The sequence below is a fragment of the Sorghum bicolor genome, chromosome 4, assembly GCF_000003195.3.
Source record: "Sorghum bicolor cultivar BTx623 chromosome 4, Sorghum_bicolor_NCBIv3, whole genome shotgun sequence".
In the NCBI taxonomy this organism is placed as follows: domain Eukaryota; kingdom Viridiplantae; phylum Streptophyta; class Magnoliopsida; order Poales; family Poaceae; genus Sorghum; species Sorghum bicolor.
Window position 1 is genome coordinate 68,111,073 of NC_012873.2, and position 17,519 is coordinate 68,128,591.

Here is a 17,519-nt window from a genome sequence, read left to right on the forward strand (position 1 = left end):
TGTGAAGTGATGAGAGAGAAGAGGAGCAGTTACCAGTTAGGTTTCTGCTTTCAGCAGGAGTTGAGAGGTTTCCGCCTCCGCCACCAGGATACTGAAATGTGGGACCCACGGCTCGGCTTCAATCCCGGAGACTCCCTCGCAATCTCTCTCAGAGGAGAGGAGTGAGTTCACAGCAGATGAGATCTCTCGAGATGGCGGGGGAGGAGAGGAAGCGGGTGCTAGTGGTGGGCGGCAGTGGCTACCTGGGCCAGCACCTCCTTGCGGCGTCCTCCGCCGCCGACCGCCTCGACGTCGCTTTCACCCACCACAGCCCCGCCCCGCCGCAGCCGCTCCTCGACGCGCTCCCCTCCGTCCGCGCCTTCCGCGCCGACCTCCGCTCCGGCGACGGCTTGGAGGCGATCTCCGCGTCCTTCGGCCAGGTACTTAGGCAGTCGCATTCCCATCGCGCGCAACTCTCTGCTTCATACGAACTTCTGCTCTCACTGATTCAGTGATTGACTGATTGGCGATTGCTTGTGCTTGGCTTAAGTACGTTACACGAATCACGAGATCATCACTACTAGAGTACATTTGTTCTCTGTTAACAGAGCATGCTAACCTGTACCTGTTATGTTCAGCCACACGTAGTTGTCAACTGTGCTGCCATGTCAGTTCCTCGGGCATGTGAAATGGATCCACCTGCTGCCATGGCTACCAATGTGCCTTCTTCACTTGTGAACTGGTTGCTAAGTTTTGGGAATGAAGACTCACTTCTGATTCATCTCTCAACTGATCAAGGTACAGCATTCATAATCCTCATTGTAATACGTCTCTACTTCAGACATTTTTTTTATCTGTGTACGTGTATGGACATCCTAGACTCAAGTGTACAATGAAATATGCCTCTCCCTCCTGTACGGTGCTGGCAGTTTATGAGGGGGTGAAATCCTTCTACAAAGAAGAGGACGAGACAAAGCCGGTGAACATGTATGGAAAATCTAAAGTCGCCGCGGAGAAACTCATTGTTGAGAGATGCTCAAACTATGCGATCTTGAGAAGCAGCATTATCTATGGACCACAAACAATCTCTCCTGTGGCAAAATCCCTTCCCATTCAGGTAAAATGCACTGCTCAGCACTCACCAATAGTGTTATGTTGTTCTCCCCAACTTATAAGTAGGTAAACTCGTGTTGCTAATGTTTCGGAATTCAAACTGGTTCTACAGGACCAGAGCAGTATCTAACTAAGAAAAGTACTTGGCATTTGGATGCAGTGGATAGATGGTGTTCTTTCACAAGGCCAACAGGTTGAGTTCTTCAATGATGAATTCCGGTGCCCTGTCTATGTCAAAGATATGGTGGACGTGATTTTGTCATTGACAAAAACTTGGTTATCAAGTATGAGTTTGACTTGTAGCATTTGTGGAACTCAATCAGTAGCAATACTTTTTCTTGTGTTCATTCTATAAACAATTTTAACATGTTCCAGTTCATATATAACGCTTCAATATTAGTGTTTTCCTATTGGCAATGTTTTCCATTGTGCCATGGTCACTGACATCAAAGTGCATGCTGCAGATGGAGAAAAAGTCCAGGTCCTCCTAAATGTTGGTGGTCCAGATAGGGTATCAAGACTGCAGATGGCTGAGTCTGTTGCTGTTGTTCGTGGATATGACCCCAGAATAATCAAATCTGTGTCTGCATCATCGGTATTATCTTGCCTCTGGAATGTAGCATTGGAGCATCCATACGATATCTGCCTGTTTAATGTTAACACATGAGTACTGTTAGAACACAGTTATTCAACAAGCATGGTGTTTTAGATACAAGTTGGTCTTAACTTTACAACTGAAATAGTATCCAACATTGAGCATTGAGGCCCCTTTAAACATTTTGCTTCCATATGCTTATTTTTCCATCATAATATCTTGTAATGCCCGGATCTACCTGTTACCCAGGTTAATCGAGGGGTAGCTTCTCCACCAGACATATCCATGGACATCACCAAACTAACCCAGATTCTTGGTATCAAGCCAATCTCATTTCGAGATGGAGTCAGAAGTACACTTGATGCAGAAGCCAGTACATGACACTTCCTCAACAGTGTGCTTGAGTTCCTAGGGAGTTGCTTGCATTCAAATATGAAAGTGTGACAGAAAATCACATTTAATTTGCGAAATTTCAGTAACAGTCAATTTCTGTTGGATTTATGTGAAATATGTAACTTTGTACCTACTAAAGACCAATGTCATCATCGGTGTTACTGCCTCATTGTACTGTACCATTATGAATAAAAATGGCATTCATTTTAAATCATTTTTTCCAGAAATGTGTAACTGTATTGTGCATGTATATTACAATTTACAATTTAATGTTACCCTCATGTATTTGTTTTTAGAGTTTAAGGCTTTGCCCCTGTCTTAGCATTAAGCAAAGACAATAGCATTCAGTTACAGCATTCAGGTGGATACCCTCATGTATTTTGATTGTTTGGTATTTTCAGATTTGTTGCTTCCCAATATTTGGCTTTAATTTCTAACCCTACCTTGGTGAGTTAGTATTCTATATGGTGCATAATCCTGTATTGGATTGAATAGAAGTGCTGGATTACCTATATATATAGGGCAAAATATGGGCCTAGGTGACATTGTCATATTCACACGACCAATTCCCGTGAGAAGTGCATTCTGCTTATGGCCAAAGCAACATGGTTTGACTCAAACCATTGTCCTGTAGAATGACCTATTGGCAAAGCTAAGTACTGTTACTCCAGAGCTAATCAGTCTTTTACATGTAATTTATAGTAGGGTTTAGCACCTGTGGCACGAATAAATTGCATTGCTTTTGACCCTATTGCAGGGACATGAGAGGGCGATGGGCGAATCACATTCACATGTGCCTAAACCTTATAATAGCTAAAGTCAGTACACCAACTCTTTGGCGCAACTCTACCACGACAAGCTTCCTCAGCTCTGCAGAAACTGCAAAATCATATGAACATGCATGCATATATTGTACGCAGCAAAGATTGAACCACTGAAAAATTGAGCACTCACACTTGCTTTTTAAACCATGTTTTCTTCTACCACTTTCTGCAATTTTTAACAGGTCTTGTTGCTGTAGCAAGCTTGTGCTGACAGATCTTTGTTCGCACATCATCAAAGTATGACGTGCAGACTGCATCACTGGACAACCTTGCCAGGTAAGCATACATATTAAACCTGTGTATGGTATGCCTGTAGATTTCCAGTTAATCTCCAGCTAAAGCAGCAAATGCTCATCAAGGGTACTAAATTTGGTTGCTTGATAATAAATTGCCATTAACCCTGCCTGTAGTGAGACACACTATTAATGAATAACGCAGCAGCACGGATCGATGCAGAGACACATCAATTAACAATCCAGCACGTCAAATGGGAATCAATATTGTCCTGTCATGGTTCTTTTTTTCTTTCCCCTGTTACCAGATCTGTTGAACCTTGCATCGACTTGACCAAACAGTAGACATAGAAAAATATAACTGATGTCTTCTCTGCCAGTCTGTAGTCAGCTGCCCGTTCCTGCTTCCCTCCTAAAAAGACGTAATTTGGATTTGTGCGTTGTCAAATTTTCAAAATTTAATTAAGTTTATAGAAAATATTATTAATGTTTATGACCCAAAATAGTAGTATATTGTGAAAATATATTTCATGATGAATCCAGCGGTACATATTCAATATTATAAACATTAGTACTCTTTTGTATAATTTTTTTATCAAATTTAAAATTGTTTGACTTCTAAAAAGGTGACAATTGCAGGGTTTTTTTTTGAGGTGCGGTGGGGTGTATTTTGTAGTCACTCTGCTGGTAATTGGAATTTGCAATGCTTAGAACTCGATTTGGTCCATCACATTGAACTGCCCCATCCAGGTTCAAGATTCTGCCAGGATAATGGCCCTGCATTTTTAACACCTTAGTTCCTCTGAAGGTCAGCTTTACATTTGACACTTGTGCCTTGTCCCCTGCAGACGCTGCAGTGTTTTGGTAGATTATTAAAGATTACTGAGCACTGGTCTTGATTTGGATTTCCACCAGATGTGGAGCCTAACCGGTTGGTAGGGATACCAATGGTGTTATGTTAGCTTAAGCTACCTTGCGTTGATACTCTAATCCCAGGGCAGCAGGGCTGTTTTGAGGTGAGAGTGAGAGGGAAGCAGAAGCCATCTTACCTCTCAAAGAACAATTGCTTGTAGCTGCAACCAAAGTCTGCTGGGGGTACCTTTTCAAAGGACCATTGGTTGCTTGCTTGATCAGGCTACATAATAACATGCAAGGAAACTGTCACAAACAGCCAAGATTGTCAGTCAGTAACCTCTCGGCCTAAGCATTTCTTTATTATGCCCACATGAGTTTCATGAATCTTTCCGTATAGGCCTTGGAGAAAGATACCAGGCCCTTGTTTAGTTCCCCAAAAATTTTGCAAAATTTTTCAGATTTCCCGTCACATCGAATCTTTAGACGCATGCATGGAGTATTAAATATAGACGAAAATAAAAACTAATTGCATAGTTTGGTCGGAATTGATGAGATGAATCTTTTGAGCCTAGTTAGTACATAATTGGACAATATTTGTCACAAACAAACGAAAGTGCTACAGTACCTATTTTGCAAAAAATTTTGGAACTAAACAACCAAACCTCTTCAGAAGACCCTGACAGCTAAACAAAGAGGGCTGAGGACACATACTTCGAAGTTACCTAAACTTTAACCTAGCACGACCTCTAGTTCTCTGTTTCACATGGCTACAGCATTGTTACTGTAACAGTGGAAGTCAGACTGGCCTGAACCCAAAGTTTAAGCTGATGGGATACCTGGCACTGTGTCTGACTGTCTGTGTACATACTTCTTCATGTTCATTCACAAGCCACCATGTATAGATCAAAATATAGCTGCTAAATACACCCATGTCCAAAAAAAAAGAATATTTGTATAGCTTAAGTCAAACTTAAGTTGGATTTATAGAAAATATTATTAATATTTGTATCTTCAAATAGATTTACTGAAAATATATTCTATAGTTCATTTACACATCATAAATATTAGTACCATTTTCTACATTTTTAGAAACTGAAGGAGTAGACTGAAAAAAAAAAGCAAAATCTAGAAAGTTTTTTTCGAGATCGTGTCATTCACCCGTTTTTTATTAAGAGAGAGTTAAAACAAACAACAAAACAGAGTCCGACGGCGAGTAGCCATCGGTGTAAGTCCGAAACAGTTCGTCTAACTACTGGATCAGACTTCCCTAAAAAAAAACTACTGGATAGGACAGTACTACAGTAGCCATCAGTGTAAATCTAGAAAGTAGTAGTAATTTTTTTATTAGCAAACCAAACGCGTTGTCATCTATGAAGAGTTAACTGGACCATACCATAGGATCGATGTAGGTTCATCTATTTCTTGTTGCCGGTGTCTGCACCCCACGGGAACAGGGTATGGACTCTGGACCCCCAGCTAAATCCATATTAATACCCTCAGACGGTCAGACCCTTGCCTCCCAAAGACCTCTTTCTCTCTCTCTCTAACATATGCCATGGGGATGATGTTCTTCCGGCGGCACTTGGTCTCTTGCATCCTCCTGCTCTTGCTAATGTCACACTTGCCAAACTCCATCCTCGGCTTGAGAACATTGAGAGGAGAGGAAGCGAAGAGCGAGTTGAGGCGCCATGAACACGAGCTTCCGCCAGCCGTATCTCCTTCAAAAGAGGTGGACAACAACGAAGCTGCCGCCGCCAGTAAGTTCACAGTCTCAAGAAGAATGGTTCCTCAAGGTCCAAACCCTCTCCACAACTGATGAGAGGATCGATCGGAGCAGCATGCTACTCTGCTTCTAGTATGGTCTTCAGCCAAGGTAGCAGGCAGCTAGCTAGCTAGCTCTTCTCATCAGTCTCAGCTACGGGTGTTGTGAGTGTGTCATGCACTCAACAAACTACTTCTTCTTTTTCTTTTAGCCTAGATGTCATATGAATGATACAGATGGATGCATATATAAGTTGAATACTACTTACTCCCCATGTAATAATGTGTTCTTGTTGCATTGATTTAATCTATAGGCAGCTTTGTACATAGATTTTTATGATATTATTAAGGTGTAAAAGTTGTTGTGCTAGATGGATCTAGACTTTGCACGTTTATTTACACATGGCTGTAAGGTTGTACTCCTGTGTTATGTTACTTAGAAACAACAGAGATTTCAGCGAGTCATATATGGTTTAACAGGAGAGAGGGCCGGGTGATTTAGACAGTGCATGCGGTACTGTATGGTTGGGATGGTTACTTGTTTGTTTTGTTGTGTCAAGGAAATTAAAGGAAGGTGTGATCTCTTCTCTTGGTAGTTAAAGGGCTGCCATCTGCAGAAAAAGAAAGAGCCGTCTGCTAGCTCCTGTGGTTAGGCGTTAACAAGTGGTTTTGAGTGGTCTCGCTCAGTCGGATGCAATTGGAACGGAAGCACAAGAAAGTATACCTTGTAAACTCATGCTTGAAGGAAAATGGAAACCAGATTACTTTTCATAACCTGTTTGTTGCCATCTTTTCAGACAAGAGAAAAGATGGCTGAGGTTGGTTGGAGAAATTTGAATGTGGTTTTTAGACAAGCTGGCTACATACTGGCAGGAGGAGAGAAAACAAACAAGTACCAGCAGCATGGAGTAGTGAGCAGTATCGGTCAGCGTCTCCCCCGCAGGACGCGCTGACGGGATGGGACAGTGAAATTAGGTGCAGATATATATTGTTTATTTAATTATCTATTTTTGTTTCTGTTACCCGAGTGGGTTACATGCATGGCATGACGCTGTTGAATTTGGACCCATCGATCATGAGTATGGTCGGCGTGCCCTTTTAACAGTGACTAGTGCACAGTATTTCTAGTCCAATGGCACTCAATTTGGAACAATTAGTATATACGTACATGAACTTTGTCTGTTTTGTTTTTCTGTGAAATAAAGTAATTTCTGTCAATTTTTCTGTAATTCCTGTGGAATTAAACTCGTACTACTACTACTACTACTACGTTTCAAAGGATCTAGTAGACGTAGCTGTGAGATTGGTCAAATAATTAAGCTCGAGATCCAAGGCAGATATCTAGTGGTCAGGGGCAATACAGCTAGATGTGTACCCCGACTACTACTGTACTAGTAGTTGTACTAAACAAATCACAACCACTTGGTGTTGGTACTATTAGCATTGGACCAAAAAATGCCCCCACACTCCAACGCGTGAGCATTTGAAGGTGTGTGCGTATGCGTGTGTGTGAATCGACAAAGACGACTCGTGTCTCGCTTACCAAACCAGAGAGCATCAACGCCGTACGTGCAGCTCATACGAGAAATGAAGAGGTTGCTGCTGAGGTAAGGCGTGGCGAATCTAGAAATCTAAAACATCTTTAAACTGTAGACCTCCTCCCATCGCTGGACCTGGATCTTCTGCCCTTCATCATATGAGATGAGATGAGATGCAGCAGCAGCCAGCAGCCAGCAGCCATGGCGTCCAGTCCAGCCGAACAAGATGGGACTGAGCACGTGCGATGCTTCTGACTGCGAAAGTGTTTGGGACTGAGCACATGCGAGGCTTCTGACTCTGAAAGTGTTTTGAGTGGCCAATCGCCATGGCGACGACGACAACAATGCCTCTTGGCTGCCCCCCAGGCAAGGCAACACGGCACGCCATTGTTGTATCGTTCAGAACAATTAATGTCACAGGAGTACTAGTAGCCAACCGGCAACCATTTTCATCTTGACGAAAGACGTGCAATAATCAATCGTGAAAGAAAAACAGGGCGCATCCACCGACGTGAGCACCTCAGCTCAGCTCATTCAAGGCAGGCACAAGACAATCTGTGCATGCAGGGCAGTGTGCAGTGCAGGCAGCGACGTCTCCAACCGGCCTGCCTCCCTCGGTACAGGTATTTATTATTTACCATCAGTACCCTGATGTGCGTGCTGGTAGTACTTGTGTACCAACCCCTCCTTAACCTCTGCCAGATCTACTCAGAAACGGTTACAGCAACTTCAGTATTTGTGCTAATACTGATGATTGCACAAAGACTTCTTTGCATAATAATAATCACAGACAACCAATAAGATGATAATTGCTGCAGCAGATTACAGACAAGAATCACAAATATGTTTGGTACGTACTGTAATACCCAACAGCTGGGGAAGAGTTCAGATATACAGCACACATTGCGCGATATACCTTATCTATACCTATACATATCCAGGTGCACCAAGACATTAACAGGCACCAGAAGATCAGAAATATCAATTGGGGTTGGTATATATATAGACACAGTTTTAACGGTGTCGATCCTACTACTACTCACCATTGCAGAAGAACTTCAGGAGCCTTCAAATTAAATTAAAAAGAATATCATTATACGGAGTACTATCATCCAGTGTTAACAACTAATCTCCAGATCTCCATGTGAATTCATCCTAAAACATGCATTTTCTTTTCAAACAAAAGGGGGATTGCATTATACTGTAATCAGGCAGCACCAACACGTAATCTCCAGAGTTCCATGTGAATCAAATCCTCAGATGTGCAGTTTCTAATATGGGTACTAGTTAGTTATCGTCTCGAGCTAATCAGGACGTATCGTAACAATGTAGATCAAAACCCAGAGAGGGCTCATCCATCTGTTCACTGCACAATCGAATGATTTGAGTAACGCTGATTCAACCTTTTATATACAAGCACTTACGGAAACGGATGATGCCATTTTCATGAGCAGTTTGGAAGTGATGACTAATGAGGCCACCACCCAACACAACACCCCCACACCACACTAGTGATGCCAAACCAAAGTCGGCAGATCGCAACGAATTTCTATGTAAGCAGCAACAAAGGCACGTTTATGTTTATATATGTTGGCTATAGCATACATGATTTCTTGAGCCATGACTAGTCCCCTGCCTGAGTTCAAAGTGATTGCAGAGTGGAAGCATTTTTATTTTTTAACACACGCAGGCAGGCAGTAGAAGCATACAATATCATGGGTGATAGGCGGATCGGTCCATCATCATGGCATTTTTTAACACACACCGGTTGTATCAAAACAATGGGACCAACCGAGGGCACAACACAACAATTTCAAGTTGATGATGATAGAGTAATTAGAAGCATATATGGTTTTGAGTCGATTCAAATTTCAAACTGACAGACAGGTTGACACAGGATAGTAGTAACGCAACAGGCGGACTAAGTGACTGCACAGACACACACACACACACGACTTATTTGGCGACGAAGGAAGGCGAGAGAGAGATTCCTAAGACATAGCAACAACAGTAGGAACTAGTAGAAGGAAGCAAGGGATGGATCATACGGGCGGCAGGGGCGGCTGCTCTTGCTTCTGGTCCTTGGCGGCGGGGGCGGGGAGGGAGGAGTCTGGATCGGGCTTGGCAACGTCGTCGTGGCGGGGGGCGGCGGCGAGGATGAGGGGGCGGTCCTTGGCCTCGTCGTGGTCGCGGTCGTCGTCGTCGTCGTCGTCGGTGGAGAGGTTGATGCAGGAGCAGCGCTCGAGGGAGGCGAAGAAGGCGGAGGTGACGCTGGTCCCCACCCAGGTCGCCCAGCTCTCCATGGCCGGCGAGGCGATCTGCTGCCTGCTAGGGTTACGGTTCGTGGGAGCGGGTCAAAACAAACGCACGCGGAGCGGAGAGGCAGAGGCAGAGGAAGAGGAAGAGGAAGAGGATGGAACAAGCCAACCAACAGTCTAGACTAGAGGGAGGAGGACTCGGTTGAGATGAGTTGCTTCGACTCGACTCGACTCGACTCCAGCACAGGCACAGCAGCGGCCGGCGGTCAGCGGAGCAGAGAGAGAGAGAGAGAGAGTAGTGGCTCGCACGCACGCACGCCGGCCAGGACCAGGACCAGGACCAGGCCATCAAAACTGACCATGCAAGGCCGGCCCATCCAACAGAGCCCAGCCGACGCCCGGCCTGGCAACGTAATAGCTAGCCGCTTCCTTTCTTCTTCTTCTTCTTCTTCTTTTTGGAAAAATTTCTTACTCTCGTGTTGGATTTGGAATTAAAAATTGGCCAATTCAGCCGGTTGTTTTTTTTGGCTGATGCTCATCTATTATGAGAAAAAAATACAGCAAAACATGAGTGAGTGAAGTGCTGTGGGATGAGCTAATGGACAAAAAAAACTGAGGAAGACAAATTTTCTCCTTTCAATAATCAATAAGTATATAATACCCCTTTTCTTTGCCAAAGAGAAACACGGTAGCTCCCTTCCGTGACACAACCCAACCAGTCCAACCACCCCACGGGACGGCACTAGTCACGACAACTTCCCCAAGAAATCACGAGGTCCATGCATACCCAAACGGTGTCACCAAAACTCTCTGCATTTATTATGTCCAAAAAAAACTCCAAAATTGATACGCATACGGTACACCACACCATCCATGTACCTCTCAATATAGGCTATGGCCGATAAAATACATGCTACTACTACATGACTTTATCACGGTACAAGAACAGACACATGTATATGTCATGTTACTTGAGCATCTTCTTGTAGTCCTTGAAAGTGCCAGAGAACGGGGTCACCCTGCCTTCTGACACCACCCAAAGCTCGTCCACGCTTCCAGTGATGAGATGCTCGTCGTGACTCACCTGCAAAACCAACACCACCCCCGCCTTAGTCATCAACCCAAAGGAACGTCTTGCAAATTTACGCAGTGCTGTCTAGTCATACCATCAGCACTCCTCCCTGGAAGACGAGTAAACCTTGGATGAGCGCCTCAACCGCGTCCAGATCCTGCAACACAGAGCAAGTTTAACTTCAGTTCGGTTCGGTAATAGCTGCCTCCCAGACTCAGAGGAGGTTCCTAATCCTCCATGTCAAAAACAACAATTGGTATGCAGCATGGTTATTTTGCTCACAAGATGGTTAGAAGGCTCATCGAGGAGAATGATGTGTGGCTTCTTGAAGGTTATTTTTGCAAACGCAACTCTACTCTTCTGACCACCTGGAATTGCAATTGTGTTGGTTAGGATCCAGAAATCAGCAATTCTGTTCTACATGGAGATGAACCCCTAAGCAAGGATGCTATAGTTCTGCAGCCTGTTTCATCAGCTAAAACCTTCTATGGAATTGCTACGATTTCTACCTGATAAAGTATACATAGGTTGGAGGGCAAGGCTTCCTGAAACACCAAACGAACCTAGATGTGCCCTCAACTTCTGCTCAGGTACACCCTGCAAACAGTGCCATATACATTTTCTCACTTATAAGATGTCATTCAAATTCAGGTCACATGTAGAAGGAATATCCATCTTATTAGCTACCCACATGATGGAGGTCATATCCAACAAACACCAAAAGGGATGCTTCAACTTACCGGGTAGCACTTCATCATGTACAAAAGGGGATTCACTGTCAAATCAAGGCCATCAACATGATGTTGATTGAATACAGCCATGCGAACCTGTAAAAACAATCATAAGAAAATTTCAAATAAACAAACAAAAGAGAGGATCCTGCATGGCAAACATGGCAATCAACAATGATAGCAAATAGATCTTATCATTTGTGATTGGCAGTATTATGCTAGTAAACCAAAGAAAAAAAGACATTCAACATTAAGGATCAAGGTTCAGATTATTTTGTCTGATTCAGTAATGGCACTGATTGATACAAGCATCAGAACCACACCCTGACAAGTGAAAATGAATATGCACATGATGGCATCTAAATACAATACTGTTATGGAATTCGGACAATAAAGCTCAAATGACATAAATCAAAGTTCATGTAACACAACTTTGTTAAGGTAGAAAATGCAAAGCATTTGAAATAATGGCAAACACAGCTGTAGCTACAGAAGAATGAAGCACCTTAGGAGACCGGAATACGGTTCCAGAAGTTGGTTGCAGATCCCCAGATATTAGTTTCAGTATAGTGGACTTGCCAATGCCATTAGGACCAACCACTGAAATAACAAGTCAACGAGGGATTCAAAAATGGAAGAACCACAACTTCAAAAACCAGACATTAATATGCAGTAAGATTACGATGAGTGGAACAAAGAAATCATACTTGCTATGCGGCTGTCGAGGTCAATACCAAAATTCAAATTTTTAAACAAGGTAGGCCCTCCAGGGTAACCAAACGAGGCATCACTGCAAGAGTGGAAAGAATTATTCAACAGAGAACACGTGGATGTCTAAAATTTGCCTTAAAGAAAAGGTAGGAAGAATCACAAACATCCAAAAAGATTTCATAAATAGTATTAGGTATCAGAAATGAAACCTGAAGCTAATAATTGGTGGCCCAGGGCGATCATCTGGGGTTGGAAATTCAAATTTATAGCTGCAAGGAATTATTTGAACAATTAATGAGTTGATTGTAAACAAAATACCGAAGTACAATAGTTTAGGGAGCAGACATACTCTGGATCACTGACAACTGCATCAACATGTTCCATTCGCTCCAATGCCTGTGATAGCGCAGATAAGAATTTCAAGTCAGACATCAAATTTGTCACTGAACAACATCCTAGATCAAAATGCCAGCAGTATCTGTTAAGTGAAACAACTACAAAATTGTTTACATGGAGACAAGAGTGAAAAAAGTGTACCTTGATTCTCGATTGAACAAGTGACGCTCTCTTTGCATTATACCGAAACTTGTCAATGAATGTCTGCACAGAGAAAACAATTAAAGTTCATCCCTGGTCTTCGAGAATATATCAAGCAGTGCTTAATATCTTGAACAGTTTTCAGGTAATTAAAATTTCCATTCATCTTTGAGCTTATATCATGCAGAGATTTGTCTCAAGTGTTTGGTCTCACTAGGCAATGAAAGCAGGGCTAGCCCAGCTCCAGCTGCCTACAGTCTCTAATTGGCCTATTACCACGTTCAAGCTAAAGAAAGATGCAGTCTAATGACTACTACTACCTCCACTTATGTAAAAAGAATGAAAAAATGCAAAATGAAGGAATGGAAACTCGAAAAGGATCCTTCTGATTCTCAAAGAATGAGGGGCAAGGGGATTGATACCGAGAAAGATTTCTTCTTATTATAAGACGCGATTTGATTCGCATATGTTTGGTAAAAGAAAAATCTTCTCCTTTAATCATAAATGAAAACTGCTCAATGAGAACATAAAAACGTGACTCAATTGGTCTTAGTTAGTCTTCAGGACGGAGTGGAAGAAGGGCGGAGACTCTCGAACGAGGAAAAGGATCCCTTTGAAAGATGGTGTATCAGACAAGCTGGACAGCTTGTTTTCTTGACATTCTCCTTGTCTGAACATCAAGTTTCTTGTCTACGGTACAAAGCTATATGTGTAGAAACCCATAAAATACGTGTGAGCACTTTGTTTTTGTACAGATCACCTTCAAGGTCCTTTTTTGCTTCAGAAACTACGTAGTTTTCTTGAAGATGGGCACTAAACCACTCTCAGAATGCATGATACTTGATAGAAATACAACCAACCTGCATGTGCTGTCTGGCCTTCTCATTTGTTTCAAAGGCTTTCTGCTGATTCTTAAGGTGCTCTTCCCTTGTCCTCTCAAATGTGTCATAGTCACCTTTGTAAGCATGTAGTTTTCTACCATGTAGATGAAGGATATCGGTGACAACCTAAAAAGCTCTAGTCATCAGTTATCCAGTTTAAGAAAAATATGCTATGCAAATTTTGTCAAATTAGCTCCTATGAAATGATATTGGGTGTTCATACCGTATTTAAAAACTCCCTTGCGTGTGATACAACAATGAATGTCTTTGGCCACTTCAGGAGATACGTTTCTAGCCATAACACAGCATGAAGATCAAGGTGGTTCTGGAAAGTGATGTCATTAGGATGTGCGAGCAAGTGAAGAAAAATAACCTCATATTTCCAACTTACTGTCGGCTCATCAAGTAGTAGCAAATCAGGCTCAATGAACAGAGCGCGTGCTAGAGCTATTCTCATGCGCCATCCACCAGAAAATTGTTTTGTTCGCTTGCGTTGCATTTCTGGAGTAAAACTAAGACCCTGCAAATAATTCCTCCATTCAGAACAGTGCAATGAAAATATGTAATATGAGCACGATGTGCAAATCACCAAATCCTATGTTGTTCCTAAGATCAACATGCACAAATCCTACATGAACGGATGCACTCCAAGTACAAAACATCAAAGAAACGTGATCGCCCTTATTGAGGATTATCTATTTCAAGACACATAGTTGCATACTGATGCTTGAAAGAAATATTGATGTGTAATCAAGGTAAGTGCTGAAATCAAAACCAGAGCAAAAGTAAGCCAATGACATGAGTGGTACAAACAAGGAAATAAAACAGACCGCCAAAATTGATGCCGCACGAGCCTCTGCTGCATCTGCATCAATGAGCTCAAGCCGTTTATATATCTCCTCAAGCCTCTTGCTGATAGAATCTTTGTCAAGGCCATCCTTGCTCTTGCCAGAGCTCTGCCCAAACTCAGCCTCAATCTCTAAATCTTTCTGCAAAACAGTGGCAACAATTAGCAGATGGGCAGAACACATGACAGAAGTAGAAAATTCAAAGGAGGAAAACCATCAAACAATTATGACCCTAGTCAACCTGTTGTTGAACCAGACGAGCTTCTTCCTGCAAAAGTTGAACTCGTTCGACATCGGCATTCAGAACACACTGCAAAGCTGTTGTATCATCACCCACGACCTCTTGCTCAACATGCAATATCTGGCAGTTCTTGGGAATACCATCAATCGCATGCAATGCCATCGCTCTGAGAAAAGATGTCTTCCCGGTCCCATTCCTTCCAACAAGACCTGAAACAGGTAAATAAGAAACTCTGAAACTTGCAGGGTATCGTTTCAATGAAAATTTTTACAGATATGTATAAACGGAACTGGACATGCATGCTTCCTGGGCCCTGGCCACAGTTTTATTATCTACTGAAAGCTACCAAACACCACAAAGTACTCACCATAGTGCCTTCCAAAAGCAAGTGTTATAGTGGCTTCTTGAATTAGATCACGACCACCAACAGTGACACTGAAGTTCTCCATATGTATATCCCTAACAGCTGGCCCACCATCATTACTGTGGTTTACATAAACAGGAGGCATTCCAGCCCTAAGTGCCTCCATCTCCGCGACATGTGTTTGATATTGAACCTGTACCAGCAAGCAGGACAGTACATAGAAGAAAGAAGAGCATAGTCAGGAAGGAAAACTTGCATCTGCAAATAAAATAACAAAGTGGGGAAGATGCTGAACATCAGATGTATACTACCAAGAATTGCATCATGTGGCGATCTAAGAGAAGTCTTCTGCAAAAAAAAGATTACCTCTCTTTGCCTCTCCTCTTTTCTTTTCCTCCGTTCAATCTTGGCTTTATCACGAGAAGACAGCAGCGGTCCGTCGAATACTTCTGGTTGAGGCTTTTTTGGAGCGATGTCATCGTCCATCCCCGCATTCATTCGTAACGGTGTAACAAGGCTGCGCATAACTTGTTTGGGTTTCACCAGACCATGCTTTCCAAACTTTTCACAAAGCTTACTGCAGACCTATAGTGGACCGAAACAAGACACACGTAAGTGCTTCTGCATTTAAGTATCAATCAGCAATCTATGTATTATCCATTTCCCAAGTGAACAGATTTCCTCAATGGCTTTCAAGGCTCTCTAGATATTATAGCATGACCAAGAGGGGAAAATGCACAGGTGGCACCACAGAAATGAACATCTAAATTGCAGAAAGTGTCAGGAAGTAATGAAGCTAGGCTCCAATTCAAGCTGGTCTGATGACAACTGAGTCACATTGAATTGCAAAATGTTAGCACTACACCAACTAATTCCGAACAGCTATCCTCAAATTACTCATTGGATGACACACCCACCAGTAACTCAAATCAAGCAAACTAGTGCGGTTGTTTCATGTTCAAATCACGCAGGCAGTTGTTTTAATCAGAGGAGCTGGCTCCTGATAATTAAAACAAAAAAACAAGGAACCACAGAATCCCTCCCAGCAATCCATAGCGCTTATGTGCAGCACGAAGCAATCGATGCCATGACCATATCTGATTACCGGTCAGCGAGATGGCAACCTAGTCTAGCGTGAGTGGGATTATTCAGATCGGAGAACAGACAGGCCGGTGGTAGTGGTACCAGGACCAGGACGGAAGGGCAAGGCGGTAGGGGTGTACGCGGGGGCGGTACCTGGAGGCAGTGTTCCTGGTCGGAGACGCATCCGGAGTCGATGAGGAGCTCCCCGAGCGCCTCGAAGATGCCGTGCCCTTCCGGGGCCCCGAAGTCGAAATCCTCGTCGGCGAGGACGTTGGCGATGTAGTCGATGATGGGCTGGTCCACCTCCTCGACGACGTCGGCGCCCAGGACCTCCCGCACCACCCCCATGCTCGCGGCCGCCGCAGCCGCCATCTTCCCTTCCTCTTCCCCTAGCGCGGCGGGCAGCGGGAGGGGGAGCCTTGCAAGGGTTCGCACGCTTGCTTGGTTGTCAGCGACCGGCTCCGCCAACTGCTGAAGGCTGAAGCCAATGGCGCGCCCGAGGACGACGCGGCCCAACCCACACTAGTGCGGCCCATCGTGGTCCAATTGACTGTAATAAACATACTCTGAGCATCTAAGAGAGATTGGCGATGGAATAGGTTTTTAGGCTTGTTTTCACGGCGTGGATTGAGGTGAAAAATAGGTTAAGTTTCACTCCAATATAAATATATGGATTGAGGTAAACATGAGCATAAGCTTTTAGCTATGTGTCATCATTTTATAAAAGTTGATAATTACTCACAAGTCATTAAAAATATTAAGTTCTCACAATTGCAACGGCTCTAAACCATTTTGCTTTGTAAGTCATTTCGTCCTTGTTCTATTTGTTTATGGCTGTTTGGGAGCCCTAAAGTGTGGGACTGGGCTAAAAAACATCCAAAATACCCTTCTCTCATCCCTATCCTCTGTGGGAGCCTGAAGCAGGTGATCGAGGAGCCCGACGCCACCCTACACCATGCACTGGAGCAGACAGGCGAGGAGGCTAACATGATCGGACCATAAAGAAAGATCATTTCTCATTATCCTTTATTGATGAGATGCTAGAACGGCTTGTAAAACATTTTTTCTTTTGTTTCCTTAATGGTTATTCGGATTATCATCGAATTTCTATCCACCCTGACAACCGCAGTAAGACCACCCTCACATGCCTCTATGGGACATATGCATATCGATGAATGTCTTTCGATCTATGTAATGCCTCTGCTTCTTTCCAAAGGTGCATGATGTCCATCTTCTCTGATATGATCAAATAATTCATAAAAGTCTTCGTAATAAGACTTTTGATTATTAACTTGAGAATCTGGATAGGGTCTTACAAAGGTGTGAAGAAAAGCTCTTGGTCCTGAACTAGGAAAAATATCATTTCATAGTTCAAGAAAGAATAATGCTAGGACATAAAGTGTATGAGCGTAGGATAAAGGTGGATAAAGCTAAGCTAGAGGCTACGAAACACCTTTCACCTCCCACAAATGTTAAGGGTGTTTGTAGCTTTATTAGGCATG

At 43.2% G+C, this 17,519-nt stretch overlaps 3 protein-coding genes across 3 annotated transcripts; 1 reads left to right on the plus strand and 2 right to left on the minus strand.

Moving 5' to 3' along the window:
- Positions 29-2,303, plus strand: LOC8055342 (methionine adenosyltransferase 2 subunit beta). Its single transcript, XM_002453034.2, has 6 exons — positions 29-419; positions 618-777; positions 909-1,096; positions 1,253-1,376; positions 1,557-1,687; positions 1,937-2,303. The coding sequence occupies exons 1-6, from the start codon at positions 177-179 to the stop codon at positions 2,066-2,068; spliced, it is 978 nt and encodes a 325-aa protein (XP_002453079.1). The 5' UTR covers positions 29-176; the 3' UTR covers positions 2,069-2,303.
- On the minus strand, positions 9,088-9,851 carry LOC8084445. The gene has a single exon (XM_002454769.2). It carries the CDS (start codon positions 9,592-9,594, stop codon positions 9,334-9,336), a length of 261 nt encoding a protein of 86 aa, XP_002454814.1. The 5' UTR covers positions 9,595-9,851; the 3' UTR covers positions 9,088-9,333.
- Positions 10,167-16,461, minus strand: LOC8055343 (ABC transporter F family member 3). The gene is made up of 18 exons (XM_002454770.2): positions 16,171-16,461; positions 15,301-15,519; positions 14,938-15,127; positions 14,571-14,779; positions 14,312-14,470; positions 13,873-14,001; positions 13,705-13,806; positions 13,461-13,607; positions 12,601-12,663; positions 12,413-12,459; positions 12,273-12,332; positions 12,060-12,142; positions 11,858-11,952; positions 11,362-11,448; positions 11,131-11,218; positions 10,904-10,989; positions 10,716-10,778; positions 10,167-10,633 (listed from the first exon to the last, which is right to left on the minus strand). The coding sequence occupies exons 1-18, from the start codon at positions 16,387-16,389 to the stop codon at positions 10,517-10,519; spliced, it is 2,163 nt and encodes a 720-aa protein (XP_002454815.1). The 5' UTR covers positions 16,390-16,461; the 3' UTR covers positions 10,167-10,516.